Source organism: Heliangelus exortis, chromosome Z (genome assembly GCF_036169615.1).
Source record: "Heliangelus exortis chromosome Z, bHelExo1.hap1, whole genome shotgun sequence".
NCBI lineage: Eukaryota > Metazoa > Chordata > Aves > Apodiformes > Trochilidae > Heliangelus > Heliangelus exortis.
Window position 1 is genome coordinate 53,651,296 of NC_092454.1, and position 27,026 is coordinate 53,678,321.

Below are 27,026 nucleotides of genomic sequence, written 5' to 3' on the forward strand. Positions count from 1 at the left end.
AACTTCAATTTTTGCAGTTTGGATGCACTCTGCATTTTTATTTTACTTTTTCTCAAGAGTTGACATTAATATGGAAGTCATAGTCAATGAGAAAAAAACCAAATCTGCCAAATCTGAGCAATCAAAATAAATCTGCTGTATTTTTAGCTAATATTTCATTGGTTACTTAATAACAACAGTAACAACCACTATAAAGATCAAGAAAGCCTATGTTTTAAGGGGTTATTTTAATCACATACTTATATTTAATATTTGTATGAAACAGCAGGTTGGAAATCACCGCGCAAAACAGGCATACCAAACTTATAATAGCGTGGAAAGTTATTTGCTAAAAACAGCTTTCACACTGTCTTATCATTAAGAAAATTACTATCAGGTAAAAGATAGTATACGTAGTATTTTACAACAACACTAGGAATTTGCAATAGTCATAATAGTAAATGGTTTTAAACTGCCTGTCTACATATATTGCATACCAGCAGCCTTAGCAGCACTAAAAGTCTTTACACATTTTGGCTTATGAAGGCTCAAAAAACCCAGCAAAATATACACACACTGACTGTTAAAGAGTGTGGCTTAAAACTAAATTGGAAAATGGTTCTTCCTGCTTTCCTCCATGGATCTATCTGCTAATACAAAAATGCCCAAATAAATGCTCTTACTGGTAAGAACTGGTCACTTCTGAACTCAAAGTCATCTACAGGTAAATAGTCATTAAGGAAAAAATACAGACTGCAGATGGATTAGACTCAAATAAGCAAATATTCCATAGATACACATAAATAATAATGTGAAGGACTTGGTACGAAGCTTAAAATTGTTTCTTTCCAGTAATTCTTAATTTAGATCTAATCAAATATTTTTGCCCATAAAAGGATATTTAACTTCAGTGTCCTAGCTGTCTCAATACGGACCTGAAAGACAAAAGTCATGAAGCATCACATGTGTGCCCATTATTATATATAATATATATATAATTATATATATAATATAGCAAGATATTTTGATTATCAACATAATATCTAACATTATCAGATCAGATGTTGCTTTACAAATTGGATCACTCTGTGTGTTCTGTCATCCTTTAAAAAATGTAGTTAGTTAAATACATTTTTATTTGCTTACAACTCAGTAACTGTTACAGTTTGTCATTGCTAAAGTGGTGCCACCTAGAGAAACTACTCAGGCAAAACCTTCATGAAGGTCAAAGAAGGGATTGAACAAGGAGGTATCCAGCCTGTGATAACTCTTGCAACAGAGAGGTTGTTAAACCTGAGCCACATCTTGCTGTCACCTAGAAAGTACAGAATCAAATAAACTCATCAAGTTATGATGTTTTTCCCTGCTAGATGTTCAGATGCTCAGAAAGGTTTGCATGAATACAGTCACAACATGGACACAGAAACACAACCTGCTCTGCTAAAGCTGTCTGGAATCACAGAAATAACTTATGACTGTCAGTTACTAATATTTAAACAGCAAACTAACAAGGTTTGTTTTATTTGTTAACTGTTAGGTCTGCTTACTTAAAAATACAACAAAAAAACCTAATCACAACATCAGCTTCTCAACTTATCCAGCTGGGAAATTGACATTGTAGCTTAAAGTCTCAGAACTGTACTCAAACAACTTAGTACTCAATGCCATTTATCATATTCTTCTAGCAGATAAGTATGCTAATACTTACTTAACACAATATACTGCAGAAATTGTCACAGAATAACAGTTTTATCTTGTGACATTGTGAACATTTTCACAATGTTTGTTTCTTCATTAATTATTTATCTCAAGACACTTCTCTATTCCTACAAAAAAAACCAACCAAACAAACAAACAAAAAAACCCTGTTGCTACTGCCATTTATTTTCCCAGGAAAGTCATCACGTAGTGAACATCTTAAGGACTCATTTCATGTTTTTGATCTTAACATCTCCACAATTAAACATCCCAACAATTTCACAACAGTTTATCTTCCGCAAGCCACATCAGACCTTAAGGTGTGATGCTATGACTTTTTAATTAAGTTGACACCAGCTATAGTATGTGTATGTTTTGTCTGTGTTTACAGAACAAAAGCATCATCCAAAACATTAATTATTTATACTTACCACTAAGTCCTGGTCTTGAAGCAAGTTGCGAATTGCCTCATATAACATAGGTCTCAAGTCTGATTTGAATTTTACAGAAATCCACTGTCCAATCAGCCAAATTACTCTTCGACGTATTGGTTTATATCTTTAAAAGTAGGGGGCAAAAATTGTATTCATTAGCCCAACATACTTAGTGTTCTAGAATACTTTGATGAAAAAAAAAAATAAATCTAAGAATTGCTAGTAAGACATTATTCCCCTGTTCAAGTATTTTGTTTGTCAAGACCAACTTTAGAATTTTGATGCAGAAATCTTCATCAAAATTCTTCACTGGAAGGCTCAGGAAACACCAACTTAGTCTGAAAAAGATAGCTTTTATCCTAAATGGCTGCGTCTTGAATGTCCCACTTAAGATACAATTTATTCTGCATACACCAATACTGATATTAAAAATAAATCTTACATGTATTACTGCCATCATGACAGATACTGCTTTCACCATACTTTCTAGCAGTTTTCTTGACATTCTTCTTATGCTTAAAATATTAGGTAAAATACAATTTAAAAATGCAAACTGAAGTGCTACACTATAGCAACTGCCAGAGTATCTCATGTCATCAATCTAAAACTGCTCTCAGAGGGAATGGATATTACTTAATCTTGTACCACTCCTGCAACAAGGACACAAATCAAACAGCTTTAGAGTCAATGGGAAGAAGAAAGAACGAGAACAACAATGAACTGAATTGCCTAACATCATGAATGAGAAAAGCATGCCACAGAGATACTATTTTTCTCCACTTATTACAGAAGTTGATCAAGAAGAGCAGGTCAGATTTAAATGTTTAACTTGCAGGTGTATGAGGAAATACAGAAGGAAGATGAACCCTATTCACAGGTTTTTTAATCAAGGAATTATTTTGCCTTGTTAGCCTAAATGCATTTTTCATTTGATGAATTTCTGCCTTGTAAGCCAACAAGACAGCAATCTGAAGTTACTGAAGCTTCTTTATCTGTGATTTTAAGCATTTCCATAATCACGAGATGATTAGCAAAGTGAACCTTCAGAGAACGTGAAAGTTGTGGAAGCAACATGTATACAGCAGATCAGACTGGAACACAATGCTACTGAGGTACAACATACAGTGTTGCTTGAGATTTACAGAGTGGCAGTGAAGCAAGAAGAACCCATGCTGAAGCATGACACACAACATGTCACCTTACTAACAGATATTCCTATTCATTCAAGGAGCTGCGATCATACAACTTTTTCTGGTTTTAGAATGCTTATGCCTGATACATAACCTTGTGAAAATGAGAATATTAAAACCTAAGAGGTTTCTCTTGAGACTGGCATTGACAGTTTTCACATACAGAAAAGTTTTAAGTGATAAAATGCAAGTACATCTGACAGTGATTTCTGACAGAAAGGATTTTCAGTTCTGGTGGTACCGGCAGCAAAATCCACACATCCTAACATCTTTATGCTATTTCTCTTGCTCTCTCCCAGGCAGAAAAAAGCATGCTTTTTAGTTTTTCTTTGCGAGATGTGCGTGTATGGTTTTAGGGTTTTTTGTTTGTTTTTTAAAAAGACCTAAGTTCTGAGAAATTCTTGCTCCTGGGTCCTACCTTTTCTGTATCCACTATTTCTCAAAAAACCTCAGCTCTCAGAAAATCATTAACTGCTATACCAAGGGCACCTGCTGTCCAAGTATAAGCAGCTTGAGTCTGCTGGACCTAAAGTTCACACAAGAGAAACAACTGTATTCCAAAATAAGACAGCTTCTCTTGCAAAAGTCACAGGACGATAGCTTTAAGCAGTCTGGATAGCATTCAGACATACAAATTAGAAGTATCTTAAAATTGATATCAAGTGTCACATCAGTACTTTCCCAGAAAGAGAATTGTTTTAACACTGAATCACTGCAAAAAATTTTATTGAGTAAACTATCCTCAAATTATGGAAAAGTTTCTCCTTGATCAGTACAACAAATACTATGGCAACAGATAAATTTGGAAATGAAATGTTTCAAAAAATATCTAAGAATATTTTCTCATTAACCCCGTATTTCTCCAACTGCAATGGCTGTGGTTGACGGACTCACTATCAACAAAGAGACATGCAAAGAAAACAAACCATAGCAAACTCTATGGTCACTTCTGACAATGTGTAAGCTTTTGTTTCCAAACATAAACCAGTTTGTGAACAGGCATGCTAAACACCAAGGGACATACTGTGGCACAGCAGATCATAACCTTTGAACAGCTTAATTTGAACTGCAAATATATTCCTGAAGCTGTCATTACAGCAGTATGCCATTCCAGCTACCCATACCATCTCCCTTATTGTCACGGTTGTCTCCAGTGATACTGGCAGTAGAAGCAATTCAGGCAAACAAGGCTTCAAACTTCTGGATGGCTTCTACTGCAAGCTTTTGTCTTCACAGGAATTTCATCCTGGGATATCACAAATGCCAATCAAACTGTTAGACCAGATGTCTTCCATACACCAAACATAACTATATCAACCACAGCAGACTTTTTTCAGCTTCACTTGTGTTACATCTGTAGATGGCATAAAAAGCCAAAGCCAGCAAGTACTGGCAGCTTTATTCACAGATTGGTGCTAGTGTGGCATAAGAACAAAGTATTGACCAAATATACCAGATGTAATTTTTTCCTACTCCTCTAGCATATAGTCAAACCATGAGAGCACTTGGCTACTGAAGACAGAAGGGTCAAGTTCATACAAAGATCATACATAGAAAAAAAAGACTAATGAGACAAGTAATCAAAACCAGGTAAACAGCTGCACCAAGTATTCTGTGACTCTGAAGTAAGGTTATGCATCCCAAAGTAAATAATTCATTTTCTAAAATACTATATTGTAATGAAAAGATGCATTTAATACATTTGTATTTAGCAAGAACTTTTACTCCACATGAAGTTGAGCTGTATGTGTCTAGAAAGCCTTTATAGCTGGTATTTTGAAAAAATAGCTGGCTAGTTACTCATAATGGAAAATAATTTACAATTTATAGTAACTCCTACAGGTACTAGCAAAAAGATTAGTTTATATTTCAGATAACAATTATGTCTGGTAAGAATATATGAAGGGGGCTTGCAAGAAAGCTGGGCTAGGACTTTTTCCACAGTTGTGTTGCAAGAGAACAAGGGGTATTGGCTTAAAACTTTAAGAAGGGAGATCTTGGTTAGCCATTAGGAAAAAATTCCTTCCTGTGAGAGTGGTGAGATGCTGGAACAGGTTGCCCAGAGAAGCTGTGGCTGCATCCTCCTTGAAAGTGTTCAAGGCCAGGTTGGATGAGGCCTTGAGCAGCCTGATCTAGTCTGAGGTGTCCTTACCCATGCAGAGGGGGTAGAACTAGATGATCTGTAATGTCTCTTCCAATCCTAGCCATGCTATGATGTGATCCTATGAATTGCCAGCATAGAAGAGAAGCTTAAAGTATTTCACAGGACATTAGAGGCACTGCTAATGGCTCTGCTGAGAAAAACAGAATATACTTGTTCAAAGTGTGATTTGGAACTCATCTGATGAGGATTAGCATGTACAAGAGAAGTCACTGCTCTTTCCCTAAGGGACTAGTGACAGTTTGAGGAATCTGGAGAAACACTGTCTTCCAGTCAGTTGTAGAGATGGATGGCTCAGTCCATACTGGTACACCAAAACAATCTTTTGAAATACTCTATGGTATCTGCTAGATAGTAATAAAAAAAAAGATACTCATGTGAAAGCCATCCAAATGAAAGGGATATTTTGGTAGGAAGGAACACCCATAGCAGATGGGCTATATAATACTCGTTACATAGTACCAGTCTGTAATGACTCTCACTTCACAGAGCTGTACTTCTCCAATTTACTGCTATTTAAATTAACTGGAGTGCTACAGAGGGCTTCTATTTAAACTAGTAGGAAAAAAAAAAATCATTATTTTGGCTAAACTACAGTTTCGCAAAGATTATTTCCACAGAGTTAGATTTTGCAGAAGGCCTAAGTATATTTCTTTAATGAGCAAAGGTGGCTGTCCTGAGAAAATTCAATGAACTCAAACCTATGCAAAACACAGATTTATATCTTTACAGAACCCTGGAAGCATACACCATATCAAATATATAATGTGACTGTATCAGTTTTCTGTATGTATTTTGTACCTCTGCTCGTATCAGTTTTCTCCATGTATTTCATACCTCTGCTCATGTAATAGGTATGTTTAAATATTTTGAACTTTTTAAGTTTGTAGTTATTGGACGGACACTGTATCTTACCAGATTTGTATCAACAGTTTGTATTGAAATGATGAAGGCATAACAAACCAAGGTGTTTACCTGTTATGAGAAACCTGTAGTTCTGCTAATAGTTGATTTTTAAACCACTGATCAAAATCCACACTATCAAATAGTTCATAAGCAGCCAGTCCAACCGCATTATACACTGGGGAAAAACAACAGTTATGCTTACTGTTTGATAAAATGTTTAATCTTTAATACTAATTTACCAGACTAATTTAAGTTTAAAAAACATTTTGATAACCTGAACATAAGAAAGAAAAAAAACCTAAAAAACATATTTCTGAAGAAAAGATATTAGCAGACCCTGGTAAAAGGAACTCTGGAGAAAATTTAAGTAAAGGTTATTATAGAAGAAAATGCAGACTCTTGAAACTATTTAAAAGGTTCAAGAACAATAAATATCTTATGCTGACACCAAAAATTATTCCAGAGGTCTTAAACAACTCTTTTCTTATGCCATAAAAATCTTATTTGTAAATGGACAGAGGATCTCCACGAGAGCACTGTAGCTCATTTATTTGCAGAGAAAAAATGACAGGACAGCAGGGAGCTTGTCTAAAGGTTTGTTTCACAAAAAAGCTGAAACAAGTGCTATAATTTTTAGATAAGCATTTTAAAAAATGGAGACTGTCCTCAAGTGAAAGGAGAAATAGAATTTAGGTCTTACGTTCCAAACGTCTTAAAAAAAAAAAATCTTAATCATGTATTTTTAAGTCACCAAGTACATACACAAAAGGGGTTCTGTTACTTCAAAGGTAAAGTAAAAACCTAATTTACCAGCATCTTTAATCAGTATAGCACCAGTATCTTCTATATTGGTAGACCCTAAAAAACAAAAGTTAAAATAAATTTTAAAAGCAAACTAAAAGGAAGAACACAAGCAGCTTTGTACTTACACACTTCAATCAAGTATGCTATGAATTAAGACAGCTTCACTATTTTTTTTTTTTATTTGCAAGGTCAGTTACTTCAATTTTGGTACTTTCTTCAGTGAATACACCAAAATTAAATCTTTGTTTTCATACCTTACAACTGACTTCTTCAGAGCTGAACATTTTTAACAGCAACACAGAAGGAAGTCAGAAGCAAATACTGCTGAAGATTGTTAACCATGTGGTACCCTTTCTATCACAGTCCTAAACATAGTTCCTATATACTTTATATATATGTGCCTGTGTACTTAAAATGTACAGAAATTGCTACTTGATGCCTCAGGAGTAAATAAAAAAATTAAGAAAAAGAAAAAAAAAGGTGTAAATGTACCTTTTACCATGAAAGTATTAATTTTCATAGATCTCAGAAAACAAAATAACCGCCAACTCTGTTGTAAAGAACCTTCTACCATTCCCTGTATTGCAGTGTAGCAAGCCACCCTGAAACTTATGTACCTAAATATTTTATTGGGATTCTGTGGAGTCAGAAACAACCCTCAGAATTTTATTTAACAAAGTGTACTGATCCATTCTGGTACATTCAAATATAAAATATTGTAAGTCATGCAAGATACAACCTGGGGAAACAACCTAAGCAAAAAGGAACTGGGATAACAAAGCAGCAGCTACCACTCATTGTCCTTGATGGCCACTATAAGAATCATGGAATAGAACAGAAAGAAGACTTGAATAATTTAGTCTTCATACAGAAGACTGCTAAATATTTAAAGCAGTTCCTTCAGATTTGTAAAGTCCTCTTTAGAGTCTCCAAAAAGCCAGCACAATTTGAACTTTTTCCCTTAAAGGGTTTTTTTCCTGAGGATCTTTGCAAAAACATGGCAGAATTGCTATGAACTGCCTCTCAACATTTGAACAGAAGTTCCCAGTAAAAAAAAACAAAAACCAAACCCACAGAATTTATTAAACTTATTGACCATTTTCAAGAAAGTCTGAAACCTCATTAAAGTAGGAATGTCCTTATCTTTGTCAGTCATCTTGTTATGACAGAAATCAAAGAATCCTAAGGATTTCCTCCTCCTAGATATAGATTGCATTTTATTTATGGTAGATTTAGAAATAACTTCAACATATTAAAATGTTCTTTCAAAATTACATAGTGAATGCCCTATATAGAATTGTTTAACAGTTGAAAAAAGTGAATGTAAAGAATTGTACATTCTACAGTTCCTTATTTTTTTACTTAACTTACCTTGTAGATTGTGAACCATTTCTAAAAGCACAGGGGTAAGTGTCTGATTGTATTCATGGAAAATATCAATGAAAAGAACTTCCGTGCATGGCTGAAATATTAAAATAGCTGATTGAGAATATATCAAACTAAAGAAGATTAAAACACATTGTATGCTCAAATTTTAAGTGCGGAATATTTTGCACCAAAGCTCATAATCAAATATTAAATATATTGTGGCCAAACTAATATTATATGAAATACCACTCTTCCACTATACTGCATGCTTAACTCAATCAAGAGTTTGATGGCTGTATCTCTATCAGCCAGTTCTGAGGTAGAACAATGGATCTGTGAAGTGAAGTAAAGTGAAGTGAAGTGAAGTAGCTAATGCTGAGAAACCAGTGACCACACTGTAGGTACATTAGGGTTTCTTTCTGGGTTCTCTCTGTCTGAGTCCTCTGAACTGAACACCCATTTGCACTCAGAACACAGAAGATACACAGGATCGGGTTCTTTAGTTTTAAAATGAAAGTAACTCAACTTTGAGATCTTTCTGCAAAGCAAACCACAGCAGCCATAACTGGGAGATTTCCTCCAACACTATACTTTTGAATCTGAACTAAAATGCTAATATAGATGCATCTGAAACTTTATTTGTTCATTATGTCAGCTAAAAAAATCATAATTAAATAATATGAGTTAACTAAGGAAGAGACAACTTTTACAACTTCATCATCTTCATCAATATCTATATCTAATCATCTACAACTTCAACCAGCAGTAACCACTCAATACAAATGCTGAAGCAAACTCCTTTTCCTTCCCTTATAAAATATGAGGTGCATAGTTTCTAGATTATTTCAGCCTGTTTGACAAAGGAACAAAGTTAATTTATACTAATGCTAGTAAAATTTCTTTACCTAAATAATTTTTTTTAAAGCATAAGCTTATATTCTACCAAATATCATCTCAGTCATAAAACCATCAAGAAATGCATCCACAAATATTGAATATTTTCTTTCAATTAAAACACTTACTCTGAGACTGTACTTCCAGGAATCCCCTCCAGTCTCTTCTACAGCTATTATTTCAAAAAGAAAAGGAAAAAGTGTTATTTCAACTATGGTTCAAATAAAGTTTACATATATGTGGATCTCAGAATAAAGAGAAATCTCTTGTGATGAAAACAGTCTCTAGAGGGAATACTTTTTCCATGGAAAAAGACTGCAGGAAACAAAACAGTCAATAATGCAGTAAACAATTCGTAGAGGTGATGTGGGTATGAAATTCTTATACCAATATCTAAATAAATTGCAACCAATTACACAACACATTTCTTACTGAAGCCTTCTGGGTCCTCTTCCCACATGGCTAATTCTTCCTTTGTCAGCAGGAAATAGTGAGTGACTAATCTCCTACAGATTTCCATTAGTGTAGGATAGGTGAAAAATGCTGTCTTTATCTTATGTGCTTCAAGAGTTTCAGGACTACTATCTGAAATAAAACATAAAACCATAAAAAGTCTCAAATTAAAACTAAGTATCTTAACGACTGAATAGTAATCTAGTAAGATTAAAAAGAAATCAATAGGTAAGACATGCTTATCTTCACAGGAAAAAAAAGAAAAAAAAAAAAATGTTCATGGCAGATTTTCATAATACACTTCCAGGTGGTATTTTTAAAGCAAGTTAAAATCCCAAATTTATTTCCTTTTAAGCAAGTTCTCTAATAGCACAATTAGACTGAAGGTTAACAGAAAAACTGTTTGCCTAAAATTTAAACTTAGAAACACACAGACCTCACAGGAAGTTTCATTTATATCTATTCAGAAAGTTTATCTGCTTACAATCTTCAGAATGAGATGGGGCTCTTAGGAGTTAATACTGGTTAAACAAAGCAACAAAGCAACAATAAAAGCAACCATTGTATGCTATACAACCAACACAAACTCTTAAGTGTCAGTCAGAAATTAAGAAAAATCAATGTTCAAGTGTTACAGTTTTTATCAGCATGTGCTATGTTCTTCTTGTCTCAAGTGACCGCATTTCTATTTCAAAAACTTAAACATAACTATAAACTTTTGAAAGTAGAAATTTCTGTTAATAATTCTTTAAACTTTTTTTTTTTTCAAATTTTTTTAAATTTTTTTTTAATTTAGAAAGAGAATGATAATTGTGATGTAGTTGTTGCCAAGTGTGAGAGTAATGTGGGAGTTTGGGGTTGCTTTATATTCAACTGTACGTCAAACCCACTGTGCTTCCCAATTTCAGAATACTGGTATTGGTTAATCACAACAAATACCCCTTGTTATCAACTATTTCTCAAGGGAAATATTCATCAAATCATTTGATGAGAATAAATCAAATTACATATCTCAGCACTTTTTAAAATTATTTCAATAAAACTAAAACAATCAACAAGGAAAAATATTTCTGTTTTTGTGTGAATTTTAAAATTACCTTAGCAAGTCAATGTCTATATATATTAATACACTGACTCTCAAAATAAGAATTATCAGTATAGAGACAGAAGGATACATTACTATTAAAATAACAGCTGTTTCAAAAGAATGTCTTTAAGGAGTTCTAGTGTTGCAAACAACTAGAAAAATGCTTTTCAAGATACAAAAAATGTTTCAAGTACAAAGCAGCAGTACCTTCAATATTTTTGGATGGTTTGTATGCATAATTTTTTACGATCATCTTAATGAGATTCATGCACTGTACAATAAACCGCTCAAATACAATTCCTTCACCAGCCTCTGTGAAAACATAGGTTACAGCAAACTCCAAGGACTTCTGAATCAAAGGGATGAACGAAAAAGGATGTTGATCCAGGAAGTCCAAAAGCTAAAAATTAAGAAAGCAGAAGACCAAGAGAAACCAAATTACTTTTTGTTCAAGTCTTACTAAATGCTTTCATAAATCAGTTGCAAAAAACAAGTTCTAATTTATACATTATCTAAGAAAAATATTAATACAAACAGGAAATTTGGAAAATTTCAGTATCCATGATTAATGGAGATCACTTTGCACTGACATTTTTGATTCATGCTCAAAATTACGGGGTTTTTTATGTTTAAGGAACAATACATATTTTCAACTATACTAGCGTGCTAGCAACATAATATATAAAGCATACCAGCCACCCTTAAAATCCTTAACATTTCAGCAAGTAACTCATCCTTCATAGACTTATTGTAAGTAAAAGCAGCATGAGGGAAAAAGCTTTTTATTCTTTCTTCTCTCTTTCCAGAATCTTGCTTCTTCAGCTAAGCTTTCCAGCTAGTGGTATAGAATGCAACTCCTTTAATTACCTCTACTACTGCAAAAATGCCTAAGCCTAAATTCTTGCACCTGAATTTCTACAGGTGCTAGGGTATCTATTAGCAATGTGTATTTTTTTTTCAGGTCTATGAAGAAAGAAGCATGACCCTGTGAGGTCACAACACCACTGTAAGTCCTGGAACAAAACTTAGTGAGCATTCCAAAAGGACTGCCTGAGAGGATGGAGAATATGGGCCTGCATACAGTGGCAACACTGGAGATAAAAACTGAGGAGCAGGCTGGGCAGAGGTCAGCAGCCTGAGCATCTATAATAATTGAAGTATCAGCTTTTGAGTTACTTCTTCCACAGTTTTAATTAAATCTTACATTCAAATACAGATTCCAAGTATCATTTCACCTTAATCCAATCAAGGGGTATCTGACAGTCAATCATGTCCTTGGACTGTAATATTTCAGTCATTCTCCCTGGGAGGGCCAGGACTTTGACTACAGGGTTGGATTCAGCCACATCCATGCTTCTCTCTAAGCATTTAGAAAGCAGGGATGTCCCGTCTGTGTCTCACTGGGTGCCCTGTCTGGGTCATGATAATGCCTTGCATGCTAGTCCAAAGTAAGAAGTACTATAACAAAAAATAAAACTGCTGGGTGAGCACCTTAAATTCAACTTTGGTGAAGGTGCCACCCAGTTCTGTTGACTATTTAATAAGATCAACATCCTCAAAACAGAATCTGAAAACACTGGGAATTCTGTAGGCTTTATACCTTTTAAAAAGAGATCAAGGGACAAAGCTAGAATTACCTTCTGGTAATATATGCAATTAATGGTTGCAAAGAATTAGCTGACAACTCCAAATGCACTACATAATACAGAAGTCAGAAGTTTTTATTAGTTTTCTTTTAATAAACTAAAAGTGGCCAGTTACTCAGTATAACTAGAAAGGCCTTAGAAATTGAAATATAACCACTTATAAAAGACAGGATGAAAAGTTTATCTCTTTTTATTCATCAATGCTGATACCAAAGTTTTCATGAAACTTCCAGAATTCTTTTCCGAGCAAACCCTTAGCTAAGTAATTTACTTATGGCATGCATTTAATTTTATTGCAGCTATTTCATAACAAAGTCAATTTAAGTTGCAGTAGCTTCCATCTCCTTAAAAGATCTGAAACCAATTGGCTTTAAAGCACATATGTATCTGACTCCTGCTTCAGAACAGCAAACTATTCAGTAAGTGAATGGTGAATTTACTTACCACTTTAGTGAACAGAATTATAGTCTTTTCTAGACGATCTCTGCATACATTTTCTGCTCTTACAGTTCTACCTGGTAAATCAGATATTTAACAACTATCATTCTTTCAGACCTTCCTTTTCTTTCTGGAAAAGTTTAAAAAAATTAACACTAGAGAACAACTTGTTTTGTCTGTATCTCAGGGATTATGACAGCCAGAAAAACTTCTATGGCAGAATAAATTCAAATTCACGTCAACGAACAATGAGGAAAAAAAGCCTTTTAACAGTTTCTCCCAGCTGCCATAAATGACTGTACTGATCAAAAAGCAACAATTGGGACATCATTACAGACAATTCAATGATAAAAGATTAAACAATGCACACTCAGTTCTCATCTTAAAACACTCAACCCCACAATCCTCAAGATCTAGGGGGCTATGCTAGTCACCAAGCTTCACAGTTTGATGGCCTGCAATTCAGTATGTTAAAGCTAGGGAACTAACTCATTAAAAATGAATGAAGGAACAGACTGCAGTATAGTAGAAGGGGCAAACAGCTGCATGCAAAGCAGCCTGCATTTTAGAATATCAAAAGAAGGTATTTTATTTTGGCACTGAGCACAGTGTAACTTTTCCTCTTTTCTAGAAATGAAGCTCAGAGCCCAGATCAGCCCCTCTTCACCTAACTACTGGCTTGTCAATCAAATACCTTCAGTTATATAAAATTAAAAAAAAATCCTTTTTGCTCAGTTTAGACATCTGTTCTCAGAAAATGTGTTGAGTTCTAAAGGAATTACCTGATAGGCTTCAAATGAATAAATGCCTTGCACCAAGTCTACTACAAGTATACAAGCAAGGTAAGAAGAGTGACTTCAGATGCAACACTTGCAAACATCTTTTTACTTTCTTCAGGTAACTTCTGCAAAAGCACCAACACCAATTATGTCTACGTTGCTGGTGACTGTTAACATGTGATTGTCCATCTCAGACCACTACTTTTCCATTGGAAAACTGAATGTGGTCACTATTTCCCATTTGAAACAAAAAAATATTGCAAACTCCAGGAAAAAGAAAAACCATAAAACTCTCCCAGAAAAAGATAACTCAAGATAAGCTGAATTTTACTAGCATTCACATATGAGTACTTTATCAACTCATGGCTGAAGATATATTTTTTTTTCCATTGGCATTATCACATCCAGGTTAATTTAGTGGGATTTAAATCTGTTGATATAAAAGAACATTTTTACTGAATTCTTTTCTGACAGAGCAGCATTTGAAGCAATACCTTTGCACTTAAAATCATTATGGATGATGCACTAAACTGTATTATGTTTTTTATACAGCTTCTAATATATAAAAACAAATACAAACAAAATATCTAATACTTACTACACTCCAGAAACTGTTTTAGCCGTTCAAACACTGCATGTAGAAAACCCTAAAAAAAAAGGATGAACATGTCTTTTAAAGATTAAGCTTCTTTTGCACTGTATTATGAGAAGCTGAGTCAAACTGAAGTTCTTTAAGTATGTTACTAGCTTAGACATCAACTTATGACTTTTAATTGAACTAATCGTTTATCTTGGACAAACAATTTCCACATGAAATAAACAATTAGCTAAGTAACAGACCACACAGATAATCCAAACTGACCCTACTAGTATCACACAAAAAGCCAAATATGAGGTATGGCTAAACAGACATATGCTTCATAATCTGCTTAACCAGTTCTTTCTTGCTTTCAACTTCCTCGTTTAGGATGTAGGTCAGAGGTACGTAATCCCTGCAGCAAAGCAGACAGTAATGAGGCTTAAGGGAGATGCTTGAGTTTCTTCTTTTTTTATCTGCCCTCTTCCCCCTCAGGCTGTATATCACAGGCTTTCAAACAAATTCCATCAACAGAATTTGATACAACAAATATGCCGTTACGTTCATGATTAATAAAAACATCTATACAAATGATGTGGTAGAGTACAGAAAAAACATCTTTCAGGAGGCAACAGGGCTGTCATTATCATGTGACATGTAAATTGGAAGGGGTAAATGTGTTTTTTAAAACATCATGCCATTGGTGTCACAGTATCTAGGACCTAGGATCTGCCTGTTCTTAACTGATGGGAGCACAACTTCAAGCGCATGTTGCTTGATTCTCCTTCACAAAACACTTTCCTTTCAACAATTGTGCCTTTCAACAATTTTTAAATATAGCTCTAACCACACCTGAAATAATCACAAAAGGTTTCTAATCTAGAACTGGACACAGATGCACATCACTTACCATGACTTCTACGTTCCAATGAGGTTCTACAAACCCATGGACTGTCAGTTTACGAAGCACTTAAGGGGAAGAAAAAGATTATTTGTTTAGATATTTCTAAGCCCCTGTTCCAACAGACCTCAGAAAATTATTGTAAATACAATTACCATGCCCTTCATCCAGTTCTCCATACTAAAAAACATATTTTATTTTAGGCTTTGTATGCCTCAACCATACCTAACATGAATCTAATCTTGTTGAAATTACTTTAAAATTCGGGACATGAAGTTTAAGATATTGACAAGAACTCTCAAGAACTACTGAATCAAAAAGGATCCTGCAGAAGCTGTAAGTACTCAACTTCTGAATGCAACCAGGGCCCATAAGCAAATCTATCAGTGTTCTTAGGTTTATCACTACCAGTAGCCCTGTAAAGGTGCACCTTCAGAAACAGTTCAAGACTAGTATCATCTATATTGCAAGCACTGCACACAAACACCTCAATTCCTCAAAGTAGCAAACTACAGTAAGGATATGTACTCATCTCAAGTACTTGAGCATAAATCTAAAATCTAAACCAACTCTTAAAACTTCACTGAACAAAATGTGAACTTGACACAACAAAATTCATATCTTAGCTTCCCCAGTTAAGTGTCTATAGGTAGATCGATGCAAGCATAAACTGCAACACATGTAAAAAAGCATCATGTTAAGCCCTCCACTTTCCCAGCTTCTAGACTCATGACTTCTTACAACACATATATCAAAATGGTACGTATTAAGAAACGAGACTACCTCCGCCCCCTTCCATGTGAACACTCCTCCTTCTGCCTTGATATAGGTACAAGTAAAATACATTAAGATTACTTGTTTGCCCAACAGGCATGGCTTTGCTAGAGAATGCTAACTCTTTATCAAAAAAGCCTTAATTGTTCACTGCGAAGAAACCTATCTCATTCTTCATAATTAATGTCATTTTACATTACCTTTCAATGATAATAAGGTTCGTTCTAGTGAATTTGTGGCTGCGGCTTCATCCCCTGTGCAAACTTGCCGTAGAAATGTATCAGTATGATGATTCCACAAGGAACAAGCAAAGCTATAAATACCTGATGCAAGCTGCAAAAGGAACAAAAAAACCCTCAACTTATTCAATTCCCTGAATCTGGCTACAGCATAACAAATTCCTAAATAATAAAGGCCAGTCTGTCTTGTTAAATTATTTAATCCATCTGCTTGTTTATCACGGAACAGTGTTTCACTTTGTTTCTTTGTTGTACTGGTTGTACTGACCCAAGGAGGTTCCCACAAAAACATCATGACTTAATTTCAAGATGTTATAACAGATTCACCTGCTTCCCTGAATACTTGGTCTATGACTCTACCACTTCCAATATAACTACTTAGGCCTCCTGTGTTACTTCATTTTCATTTAATATAACCATTAAGTCTACAATATGGTATGAAGCTTCAAAAAACTACCAGCTCTCCTCATTGCCTCCTTTCCCACAAGACTTAAAAAACTATTTGTTTTACAGCAGTTAACACCTGAATCAGCTTACTCTAGGACACAGTAATTACATGCCTATCTCTAATAAAATATAACATGGATACTCTATGAATAAAAGAATATACAAAGAAAATATCATGCTGGAAAAGTACCTCTGCATTTACAAAAAAGGCTCATACAGAAGTAGAGTTTCTTGGAAACACAAAAATGACTGAAAGTAAATGAGCTCTTTTTGAGCCTAGTAAAATGGTGGAAACACAGCCAAGGTACTGTTGGACATGACAACTTTAACAACAAATACTGGATCTTATGACCTATACATTCCTTTCTGTCTCTTGATTGATATGATCAGGATTTGGCTATTTTGTGAAGCCAAAATATCCCACAATGAAATTAGGTTGTGGGGTTTTTTTATATATAATCACACATTAACAGTATCTTCAGCTACATTACCAGGGTGTATAAGCAACATTTTGGCTTAGGAGACCTCTGGAAGTCATCTTACTCAGTGTGCTCTAGAATTAGTATCTTTAAATATACCAAAATCTGTATTGTTCAGTTACCCAGATCAAATATAATGGCCTAGGAGGTTTGAAAATTTAAGCAAATATTTTCTATGTAGAGATTTTATTCATCCAAACCTATACTTGGCAAAGCAAGTAAACAGTGTTGCTCTACACACACATAATACAGCACCGTATTATTGGTTCAGTCCTGTCCAAGAGGCAGCTTTCAGTTTATCAGACTCCTGATGATAAAATTTCATCTTATTGATGACACAGCCTGAATTTTTCTACATAGCTAGGCAGAGTCCTCACCATCTATACTAAAACATTTTATTTAAAATGGCGAAATAAAATAAGATTTTGAATTTCAAATGCAAGATGTTTGGAAAAGATGTTTAACTCACTAAATTCACTCAACCATACTACATAATTGCCTAACTCTAAAAGAATTATCAATATGATAGCCTACAAAGGTAAGTCAGTTTTCTAATCAATGGAGTCTTGACTGGAGAATGTAATGCTGGCAGGCATTTGCATTCACATCTTGCCTTTTGACTAACCCGGAGAAAGAAGCTGATCTGGACAAACACGAAATACATTCCCACTGGTGACAAAAGCTAAAAATACTGTGGTATGGAAAACTAGATTCTACAACTTTTTAAGGACTACATTGATTTATGAAACCAGAGCACTCTTCCAAAACCACTGGAAATTCATATAGAATAAGATCTTCTGTACAGCATCATAACATAAGGCTGATAAGCAGTTACTGTTCTGTACACAAATCTCTGCTTCTTAACAGAAGCTATAATAACACTCAAACTGCATGTAAAATTAACAAAGATCTCAAAACCATTTCACCTACAAACTGAGTTATTTCGTATCATACATATACCTACCAAAGTAAGATTGTGTTTCGAAGTCCAACATTAAAGTCAGCATACCTGCCACTAATGCACTGCTGGCCACCCCACAAGAAGTGGCAAGCATGTATGGTACACGATCTACAATACTGCATCACATTACTCACATCATAAAAAAGTTTCCTATCTGCAGCAAGACGTTTGGATGCAAGGGTCTTTGTAACATGATAAAAGGTAAGCAGTGCTCTGTGCTGTCGAAGATCATCCTGCACTTTCACAGATTCTAGAAGAGTGGGTATAAGTTCTGGCCATTGCCTTGGGCAGTCTACCCTGGCAACTTTCGCAATCAGTACAGAGATCTGAGTTGCTATCTGCAAAAAGGCAAAACAAAACAGACACCACAAAGTCAAAGAGCATCTAGGAACTGTACAATATAGAAATTAACGTCCAAATAAAACTTGAATTAAAAAAACAAACTAGTACAGATTGCTATACTTCTGTGTATTTTTTCCTCAAACTGTTTAGTGAATACAAATATATGTGGGGGAAAAAACTCTTCCGTTTTACGTTTCTACTAAATATTTACAAAAAACGCTAAGCTAGCTATCTTGTTAAAATTTGACATAAAGACCACTACTTTTATTTGCTCTAAAAATCTAATAAATGAAGAAACATATATTTAGGAACCACTTTTTACTTACTGATCTTTTCTATAGCTTCCTACAAGCAAACATAGCTTGCTGAATACCTATTAACCTTTTCTCTATTATATGTGAGTTTTGACCTTTATATAGAACCTTTCTTCCCCCCCCCCAATCACATGGGCCTGTAAGCCAAAGTCCTGTCCCAGTGGCTGAAGATAAGACTCTCAAATGCTTCAGATCCTCACACGACAGTCAAGGGGCACACCTACACGAGCATCACCTGACTTTGACTGCTGGCACCAAATCCCAGTCACATCAGCAGCTCACACACAGACTTTGCAGCAAGCACACAGGATGATCAGGGTGAAATTACAGAGACAGTTTAAAGATTCAATTAGGAGACAAAGCAGACAGTGGGGATTAAGAGCAGGGTTTGTTCAGACATGGGAATTGAGCAGCCATGGTTTACACGTGCTTATATCCACAGCTCTCTTCCCCCTAAACATTCCTTAATAAACTCTTCAGTCCTTCATAAACCCAAATATCCAAAAATTCCATATTCCTATTTTCCTGTTCTTACACCATTTGCACTGAAAAGGTCTTTGATTGGACCACCTTAATGAAAGAGTTGCTCTCACCTTTCAACATACTGTTACAACACCCCTCATACCCCCAGCTTAGGGAAGAAGTCCCCCTCTTATATGGCCAAAAGGAATCCAAGCAACTTTTGGGTATAAGAAGGAATAGTGATGCCCTCCTTTACGGCTTCCTGAGCTGCTTCATCTGAAGACTGAAAACTCCAGAAAACTTCCTGCAATATTCATTCCTACCCAATTGCCTAAGAAGAATTTCTTCAGAAAACTGACATTAATATTAGCAAGGAAGAGCTAGAATTCTTACTTATTTTTTGATAAAGTGATGGCAGTCGGTAAGAGGGAGGAAAAAGCCTCTTCTGTGATATAAGCAGCAACCTCTGACTTCTTAAGTAAAAAAATACTTAAAAAAAAAAAAAAATTTAAAATCTGGCATAATACATTTCAAGAGTATTTTGCTCCTCTGTTCCATCCATTTAGCAGATGTCTTCAGAGGGAATGGAAATCATGTCCCAAACATATCGTATGTTCTGGTTCTTTCTCCCCTTTCCCTGGAAGTCAGCTCATATCATCACAACTCAATACTAAACCTAAATGTAAATCTTAAGTGTTGTTTCCTTCTTTTATACATACAGGAACAATAATTTTACTAACATCAGTGATATAGAAAGCACAGGCAGATAGCAACCGTGTTATGAAGTATTTGTGACTGGAAAAGATCATGCATTAGAAACCGAAGATATCAAAACTCAGGCATATCAAGCAGAGTGGGGATTAAATGAAGGGCGAGTCTGAAAGGAAACCTCAAGACATCTAGAACACAGACTGGGAAACAAGCCAGAAAGAAGGGAAAATGGACGCTGTAAAAACACTTCAGTATCAAATTATTGGTTGAATAATCATTTAGAAGCAGGCAGCTGGCATAAAATAGAACAAAATCATCCACATCTTTGAAGACTATATCCCAAAAATATCATAAGGACACACAAATAAATACATCAATCTGCTAATTTTTGAAATGCCAGTGAAAAAGGTACCAATCTCAGTCTGTGTGGTGGGATATCCCTCCCACATCTGGACACATTGCAATGTCAACAACAGCCAACATTGGTTTTGATTTAGTTACAAGTAAAGTGAGCTCAATATTGTTCTTGCTTCAGTTGCAAATGTAGTGGGCTGGGACAATATGGCACTTGCCTACTGCACAGTGAGTTAAGACAGTGTGGTACCTTCTTGTCCTGGTACAAGTAGAACAAGTCAGGATGATTAAATGATTCCTTACTGTATCAGGAATTCCTGGTGCCTGGGTAATGTACCCAAGACCCCTCTTCCCCGGATCACAAACCCACTTTGAAAGTTGCCAAGATTAGCTAACAAAATTACAGCAATAGGCCCTCTACAGATCTCCGAGATTGCAGCAGGCTGCAATCTCATTCTGCAAGGTAATTCAGATTTCCTAGTGATAGACACTGACAAAGGAAGAGAGAATGAACTGTAATTCAGTTTCACAAAGGTTAAAGATCAAAAGAGTAACTCACTATAATTTCGTTTTTGCTAAGTTTAAAGATGGAAAATGAGAGTAACTCAGTTTCATGAAGTTTCAAGGATTACTGGGTACCAAGAATTTACTGTAAAGAGCAGAAAAAGAAGGCTCTTAATCATAAATTAACCTCTGTATCTCTGTGTGTCTGTATGCAATTTGATTCAGGAAACTCTTAGATCTTTAACTAAATCACAGTATTGATTATAATAAATTGTTGATTATTGCCTAATTAAGCATTGTTAGAAAATCATACAAACAAATCTTGTGACTCATTGTAATAGTGTTAGTAAACCTCAAGTTGCTGCTACTCCAAAGTTATGAAAGACCCATAATCACATGTTGAATCATTCCACTGAAAACCCAACACTTTTCGACATAAACCACTGACCAAGCCTAGGACCAGGAGTGGATCCACCTGCACCTAGACTTTCTCTGGGAAGGAGCTTAGAAGGCAAGGGGGGGACATTCTGAGCCTCATGACTTAATGGGAGATTTTCTCACCCCTTTATTAGATATAGACTGTTGAACAAGTCTAGACCCCGCTCCACCTAAACTTCTCTCCAAGGAGGAATTTAGAAAGCAGGGGAATCCATTCTGAATCTTATAAACCAACAGAAGAAATATTCTCATCCTCTTTCTCCAATTCCCACGTAAACTACTCCAACCCAATCCTGACTCAAATTTCCCCCACCTATATATATTATTATATTATTTCTCCTGATCCTTATGTAAATCATTTCGACCTAATTCCAAATCTTTTTGTTCCTTCCAGATAGCAAATAATAGCATGAACCTTGCCAATGACTTCTGTTAAGTCACTCTTTTACAAATTCATATGAAAATCACTTTAATCATATATTTGACAGTGATTCTTTAAGCAGCCTTGAGTAATTTTCTCATCTGAGACAACCTGCAACTCAGGAACTCTCAGAACAGCAGAACTGTTCATCTGCAGTGGAATTTACAACTACAAATTATATGATACTATTGTCCTAGCAGGCAAACTTATTAAGCAATAATGGAGGTATGGAAAACTTATTGATAAAAAGTTTTCATTGGTTAATGTACAGTGCAGTTAACATTAGTTTTTTAGTTACGTAAATATCATGCAACCACTTCAAAATTAAGTATTTGATAAACATTACACACACTTGTGGGGCAATTTGACACATTTGGTAGTTCTTCTTTGTTGAAATAAGTAAAGACATAATATTTGGCAAAAATTTTCACATTGAAACCATAGCTGCACAATAAATCTAAATATATTTTCTACGTCTACCTGCATTTTAAAAAACTGCACTTGAAACAAAAGCTTTAAATACTAGTCAACATTGTCATTGCATGAAAAGTCAAAAACTGCCTGTCTGCAGAACGGAATCATAGAATTACAGAATAATTTGGGTTGGAAGGAACCTCTAAAGGTCACCTAGTCCAGCCCCTGTGCAGAAAGCAGGGACACCCTCAGATAGATCAGGTTGCTCAGAGCCTTGTCAAACCTCACCTTGAGTATCTCCAGGGATGAGGCCTCAACTGCCTCCCTGGGCAGCCTGTTCCATTGTTCCACTACCTCATGGTAAAGAACTTTCTCCTAACATCCAATTTAAATCTGCTCTTCTCTAATTTAATACCATTGCCCCTCATGCTATCACTACAAGCACTTGCAAACAGCCTACCTGTAGGCTGATGGTCGGGTACTGACGGGCACTTTTAGGTCTCCCAGAAGCCTTGTTTTCCCAAGGCTGAACCCCAGCTCCCTCAGTCTGTCCTTGTAGAAGGGATGTTCCAGCCCCCTGAGGTTAGGAATTTTCTCTGCTATACCTACTCTTTTTAAGCTTTGCCTTGTGCAAAGCATTTCTACATGAAAAAGTTCTAAAAATATGAGCATACACTTCCTTGCGGAATCTCATACTTACATAAGCAAGAATAAGCTAGCAGAAGGAAGACTGATTCATCTAGCGTGTGCATATCCTGAGCCCCTACCACTAGCACTATACTCAGTTTAGCAACAAATCCCTATTTTAATCACAACAGTGGCTAAAAGTTAGTCACTTTATGTAAGACAAGATACCACCATACCGAAGCCGTATTACGCCTGTACAAACTCAGTAATGCAGTGATCAGATAAGACAGCTACACTGCATAGGTAGCTTTACACAACAGCATCCTCAACAGCTTATTCCTACTACTCCACTACTACCCTTCCTTAGTCAGACCAGAGAACAGGATTCAGTTGAAAAAAAAGCCAATTTTTGCAGGGAGAGAAAATTAGTTTTGAGCTGTATCTACTCCCTGAACCATTTCACCAAATGGCTGCATAAGCAGCAAGGGACAATTCAAAGTGCCACTGCAACAAAAACAAACCAGAGACAAAACATACTGAATTATGATCTATGGAAAGGGGATCTCACTTCAACATAAAGATCTGTCTGAAAGGCAACATATAAATTGTAATATGTAAATGTTGTTGTTGTTATTATTCACTTTGCAAAGGCAGAAAGCAAATTATATACCAATACAAGCATTTGCTGTGAGGGTAATTACTAATCTTTCACTACTAACCTGATTCACTGGCTCATTAAAGTTGGTGATAAGCCCAGCACGTAATGTAGTTTTTTCTTCTTCAGAAAGAGCACTGTAATGATATATGTAATATTATTTAATTTTCAATTAAAAACAATTATGAATTAATTATTAGAATAATCTTCTCAGTATTACTAGACAAAGAAGTTAAATTATAATTTTCATCCAAGTTTGACTGGATGTAGATTATTTTTACAGCCCATTTTCCTGAAATTAATGTACTTCAATTTGATAAACTATCAAGTAAACATCCCTTAGTTTTTCCACTATCTCAAAGATATTTAGAAAGAGATGGAATAGTTGAATGGACAAATACTTACAAAGCCATTTAACCTCAGGTTTCTACGTGACATTTGCAAACACAAATGTCAAAAGAGGAAGTTCACTGTAAGGTACTCAGATATATTATGAAAATAGGGAAAAGCTGAAAAAAACTATAAACTTATTGTTATTACTTGTTACTTATTAATGTTGCACCTGACGACTGAAGCATGACTTTGCTCATGTATACTAATGGAGGTGCCCAGCTCAAGGCAATCATGGCACCAGATGACAGCTCTATTTGCAAAAGCTATGATCTTTTCTACAAGCAAGTCATACAGTGACACTTAAAAATATGGACTCATTGAAAATCATACCTTTGAGTGGAAAATACATTGATATAGTCTTCAAAAATGCAAGGAAAACTATTAAGAAGGATAACTCCTAAAACATAAAGGTTAATTTTCATCAAAGCAAACTTTTACACTACCTCTGTGCTTTCTTCTAAGTGGCCTCCAAATTCAAGAATACAAGTTACAGTATCCCCCATATATACATCACTATTACTTCAGCCTTTTTATGACCCATTTATTTTAAGTTCCAGGTAGGAAACCTAACAAACTAGTTTAAAAAAAACCCTTGTTGGTATTTATAGAAACAGGGAAAAAAGAAAAAAAGATCCACTTCCATTTACAGGTAGCACCAAGAAAACTGGTTTTTTGCATACATTTCTGCGGTCCTTTTTTTAATGTAAAAATGCAGTGTATAATTTCCACACATACAGGCATACTCTAAGCAGTTTCTAAAACTTGCAATCTACTATTAATACAATTCAGAAATTAAATCTGAAATACAGTAGGTACAATAACTTTCAGGGACAGCAGCACCTACACAAACTTCCTTGTAAATAAAAAAAAAAATATATTTCACTACATTATTTCATTTGCATTGTTTGTGAGCTCATGAGGCCCCTTAGCTCAATTATTGTTCAGAAGGGGCACATTAGGCCCCTTTCTACAAGACAAGACATTGAGTTGCTGGAGCTGGTTGAGAGAAGGGACACAAGTTGGTGAAGGGTCTGGAGAACAAGTCTGGGGGCACTTGGGATTGCTTAGGTTGGAGGAGGCTGAGAGGAGACCTTATTGCTGAAGTGGGAGCTGGTCTCTTTTCTCCAGTAAATACTGATAGGACCAGAGGAAATGGCCTGAAGCTGCACCAGGGAAAGTTGAGGCTTGGTATTTGGAGGAATTTATTTGCCGAGAGATCAGTCAGGATCTGGAGCAGGCTGCCCAGGGAGCTGGTGGAGTCACCATCCCTGGAGGTATTTAAAAACAGTGAAAGAGGCACTCCAGAACATGCTCTAGTGGGCACGGTGATACATTTATTTATGTATTCATTCATTTACAGGAGGGGGCGCGTGGTGGTGTGGACAGCTGGAGGTGGTGGTCTTAGAGGTCTTTTCCAACCGTGACAATTCTGTGATTCCAACAGCCACAAGCATTTAGAACACTACGACAAAACTCACCGCCACTTAAAACCTTTTGCCATGGCAAAGTAAACGCGAGGCAGGGGAACGGCACTCCTGACACCCGCGGTCGCCCCGGAGTGGCGTGACGTCACCGCACTCCTGCGCGAGCGCAAACCCTTCACCGCGTGACGTCACTGGGCCGCGCTGAGGCGACAGCGCCACCTGCTGGCCGCCCTGCGCACCGGCGGTGGAGCTGCCCCCCGCGCTCGGGGTCACCCCACATCCGAAACTACAGCATCTTCCACTCAAAATCCACCTGCGAGTGGAAGACTTCCACAGTCCGCGGTTTCACACTTCCTTTTCCTGTGTTTGCGGTGTGGGGAAAACACGCGTACAGATTTGTTTCTAAGTTAAAACTGGAGCTTTTCTTTCTTTCTTTTTTTTTTTTTTTTTTTTTTTTTTTAAAGTCCATTCTTTCCTAAACCAGAAATCCAAACCCAGAGATCTATATAGTTATCATTTAAAAAAATATCTTAAATTTTTTTTAAAAATTGGAACTGGAGAAGCAACATTATTGGAGATGCATTACCAACACTGTAATCAAATCATAGAACAAAGTTCAAAAAAAACCCGAAACAATTTAACAGGAATTATCTGTAAAATCAAAAACATGTTCAAGAAAAAAAAACTCTTTAGTAGCCCTCAAATTCAAGAAAAGCCATTTTTTAATTAAAAAAAACCCAAACACATGCAAAAATCATAATCAGAGTACATTTTGAGAAGGCTAGCAACAATTTCAAAGAATAGGCCAAACTGTGCCTTTCGGAAAAGAGACTATGACACCCTTATGCTTTTCTCCACAGCACTCTGGAAAGCTGCCTGAGGGAGAATCAACAAACAGCAGAGTCAAAGAAGTCATCATCCTGCTCTACTCAGTGCTTGTCAGATGACAACTGGAATTTTGTGTCCAGTTTTGGTCCCACACTGTACAAAAAAGGATGCAGGTCAGAGAGATTCCAGAGAAGAGCTACGAGGATAATCAGAGGACCAGAGCACCTGCCATATGAGGAGAGGCTGAGAGAACTGGGTCTGTTCAGCCTTGAGAAGAGAAGGCTTAGGAGAGACCTTATCACCATGCTGCAGTACTGATAGGGCAGCCAGAAAAGAAGGAGACTCGCTATTTACAAGGAGTCACATGGAGAAGATGAGGGGCAATGAGCACAAGTTGCTCCTGGGGAGATTCCACTTGAAAGCAAGAGGAACCTTTTTCATTATAAGGACAGTCAGACATTGGAATGGTCTCCCAGGGGATGTTGTGGATTCCCCCACTTTAAACAGTTTTAAGTCTCAGTTCGACATACCATACAAACAATATTAGAAAGGCCAGACCAGATGTTCCTTGAGGTCCCTTCCAATTTGACATTCTATGAGAAAGTTTCCAGGCCCATCTCTAAAATCCCACTTACTGGCAAATGCTACTTTAAGTCCAAGGCACATGGAGAATAAGTAGCATGAACAGGACAGACAGCATCAACAAACATGCAAAAAGAAGACTTTTTCTTAACAAAAGAGATGTGTGCATTCACTGCTCTGTGGCTATGCATTTCAGCAGAGTGAAACACTCAGCTACTGTACTCTCCAAAAAAATTCTCCAAAAATCTCAACGTCTTCCTGCTTTGCAGTTGTAGCAGCTGAGAAATCACAAATGCTCAGCAGAATGAGGGTAAAGCTAGTCCTGCCTGATTCATCTGAAAG

At 36.0% G+C, this 27,026-nt stretch overlaps 1 protein-coding gene across 6 annotated transcripts in view; it reads right to left on the reverse strand.

Annotated features, from left to right (window-relative positions):
• The window catches only part of IPO11 (importin 11), a 94,690-nt gene that overhangs the window by 53,258 nt on the left and 14,406 nt on the right, over positions 1–27,026 (reverse strand). For 4 of the 6 annotated variants that reach the window (XM_071731568.1, XM_071731567.1, XM_071731569.1 and 1 more), the window contains 15 exons: positions 23,522–23,594; positions 18,350–18,553; positions 16,290–16,422; positions 15,325–15,383; positions 14,436–14,484; positions 13,065–13,135; positions 11,182–11,374; positions 9,867–10,019; positions 9,563–9,606; positions 8,544–8,634; positions 7,179–7,226; positions 6,438–6,543; positions 2,109–2,235; positions 881–914; positions 663–703 (listed from right to left, as the gene is read on the reverse strand). In XM_071731568.1, the coding sequence (XP_071587669.1) occupies positions 663–703; positions 881–914; positions 2,109–2,235; positions 6,438–6,543; positions 7,179–7,226; positions 8,544–8,634; positions 9,563–9,606; positions 9,867–10,019; positions 11,182–11,374; positions 13,065–13,135; positions 14,436–14,484; positions 15,325–15,383; positions 16,290–16,422; positions 18,350–18,553; positions 23,522–23,594 (1,426 nt within the window). The remainder of the gene's footprint in view (positions 1–662; positions 704–880; positions 915–2,108; positions 2,236–6,437; positions 6,544–7,178; positions 7,227–8,543; positions 8,635–9,562; positions 9,607–9,866; positions 10,020–11,181; positions 11,375–13,064; positions 13,136–14,435; positions 14,485–15,324; positions 15,384–16,289; positions 16,423–18,349; positions 18,554–23,521; positions 23,595–27,026) is intronic. The other 2 variants (XM_071731571.1, XM_071731570.1) reach the window with 2 other exon arrangements.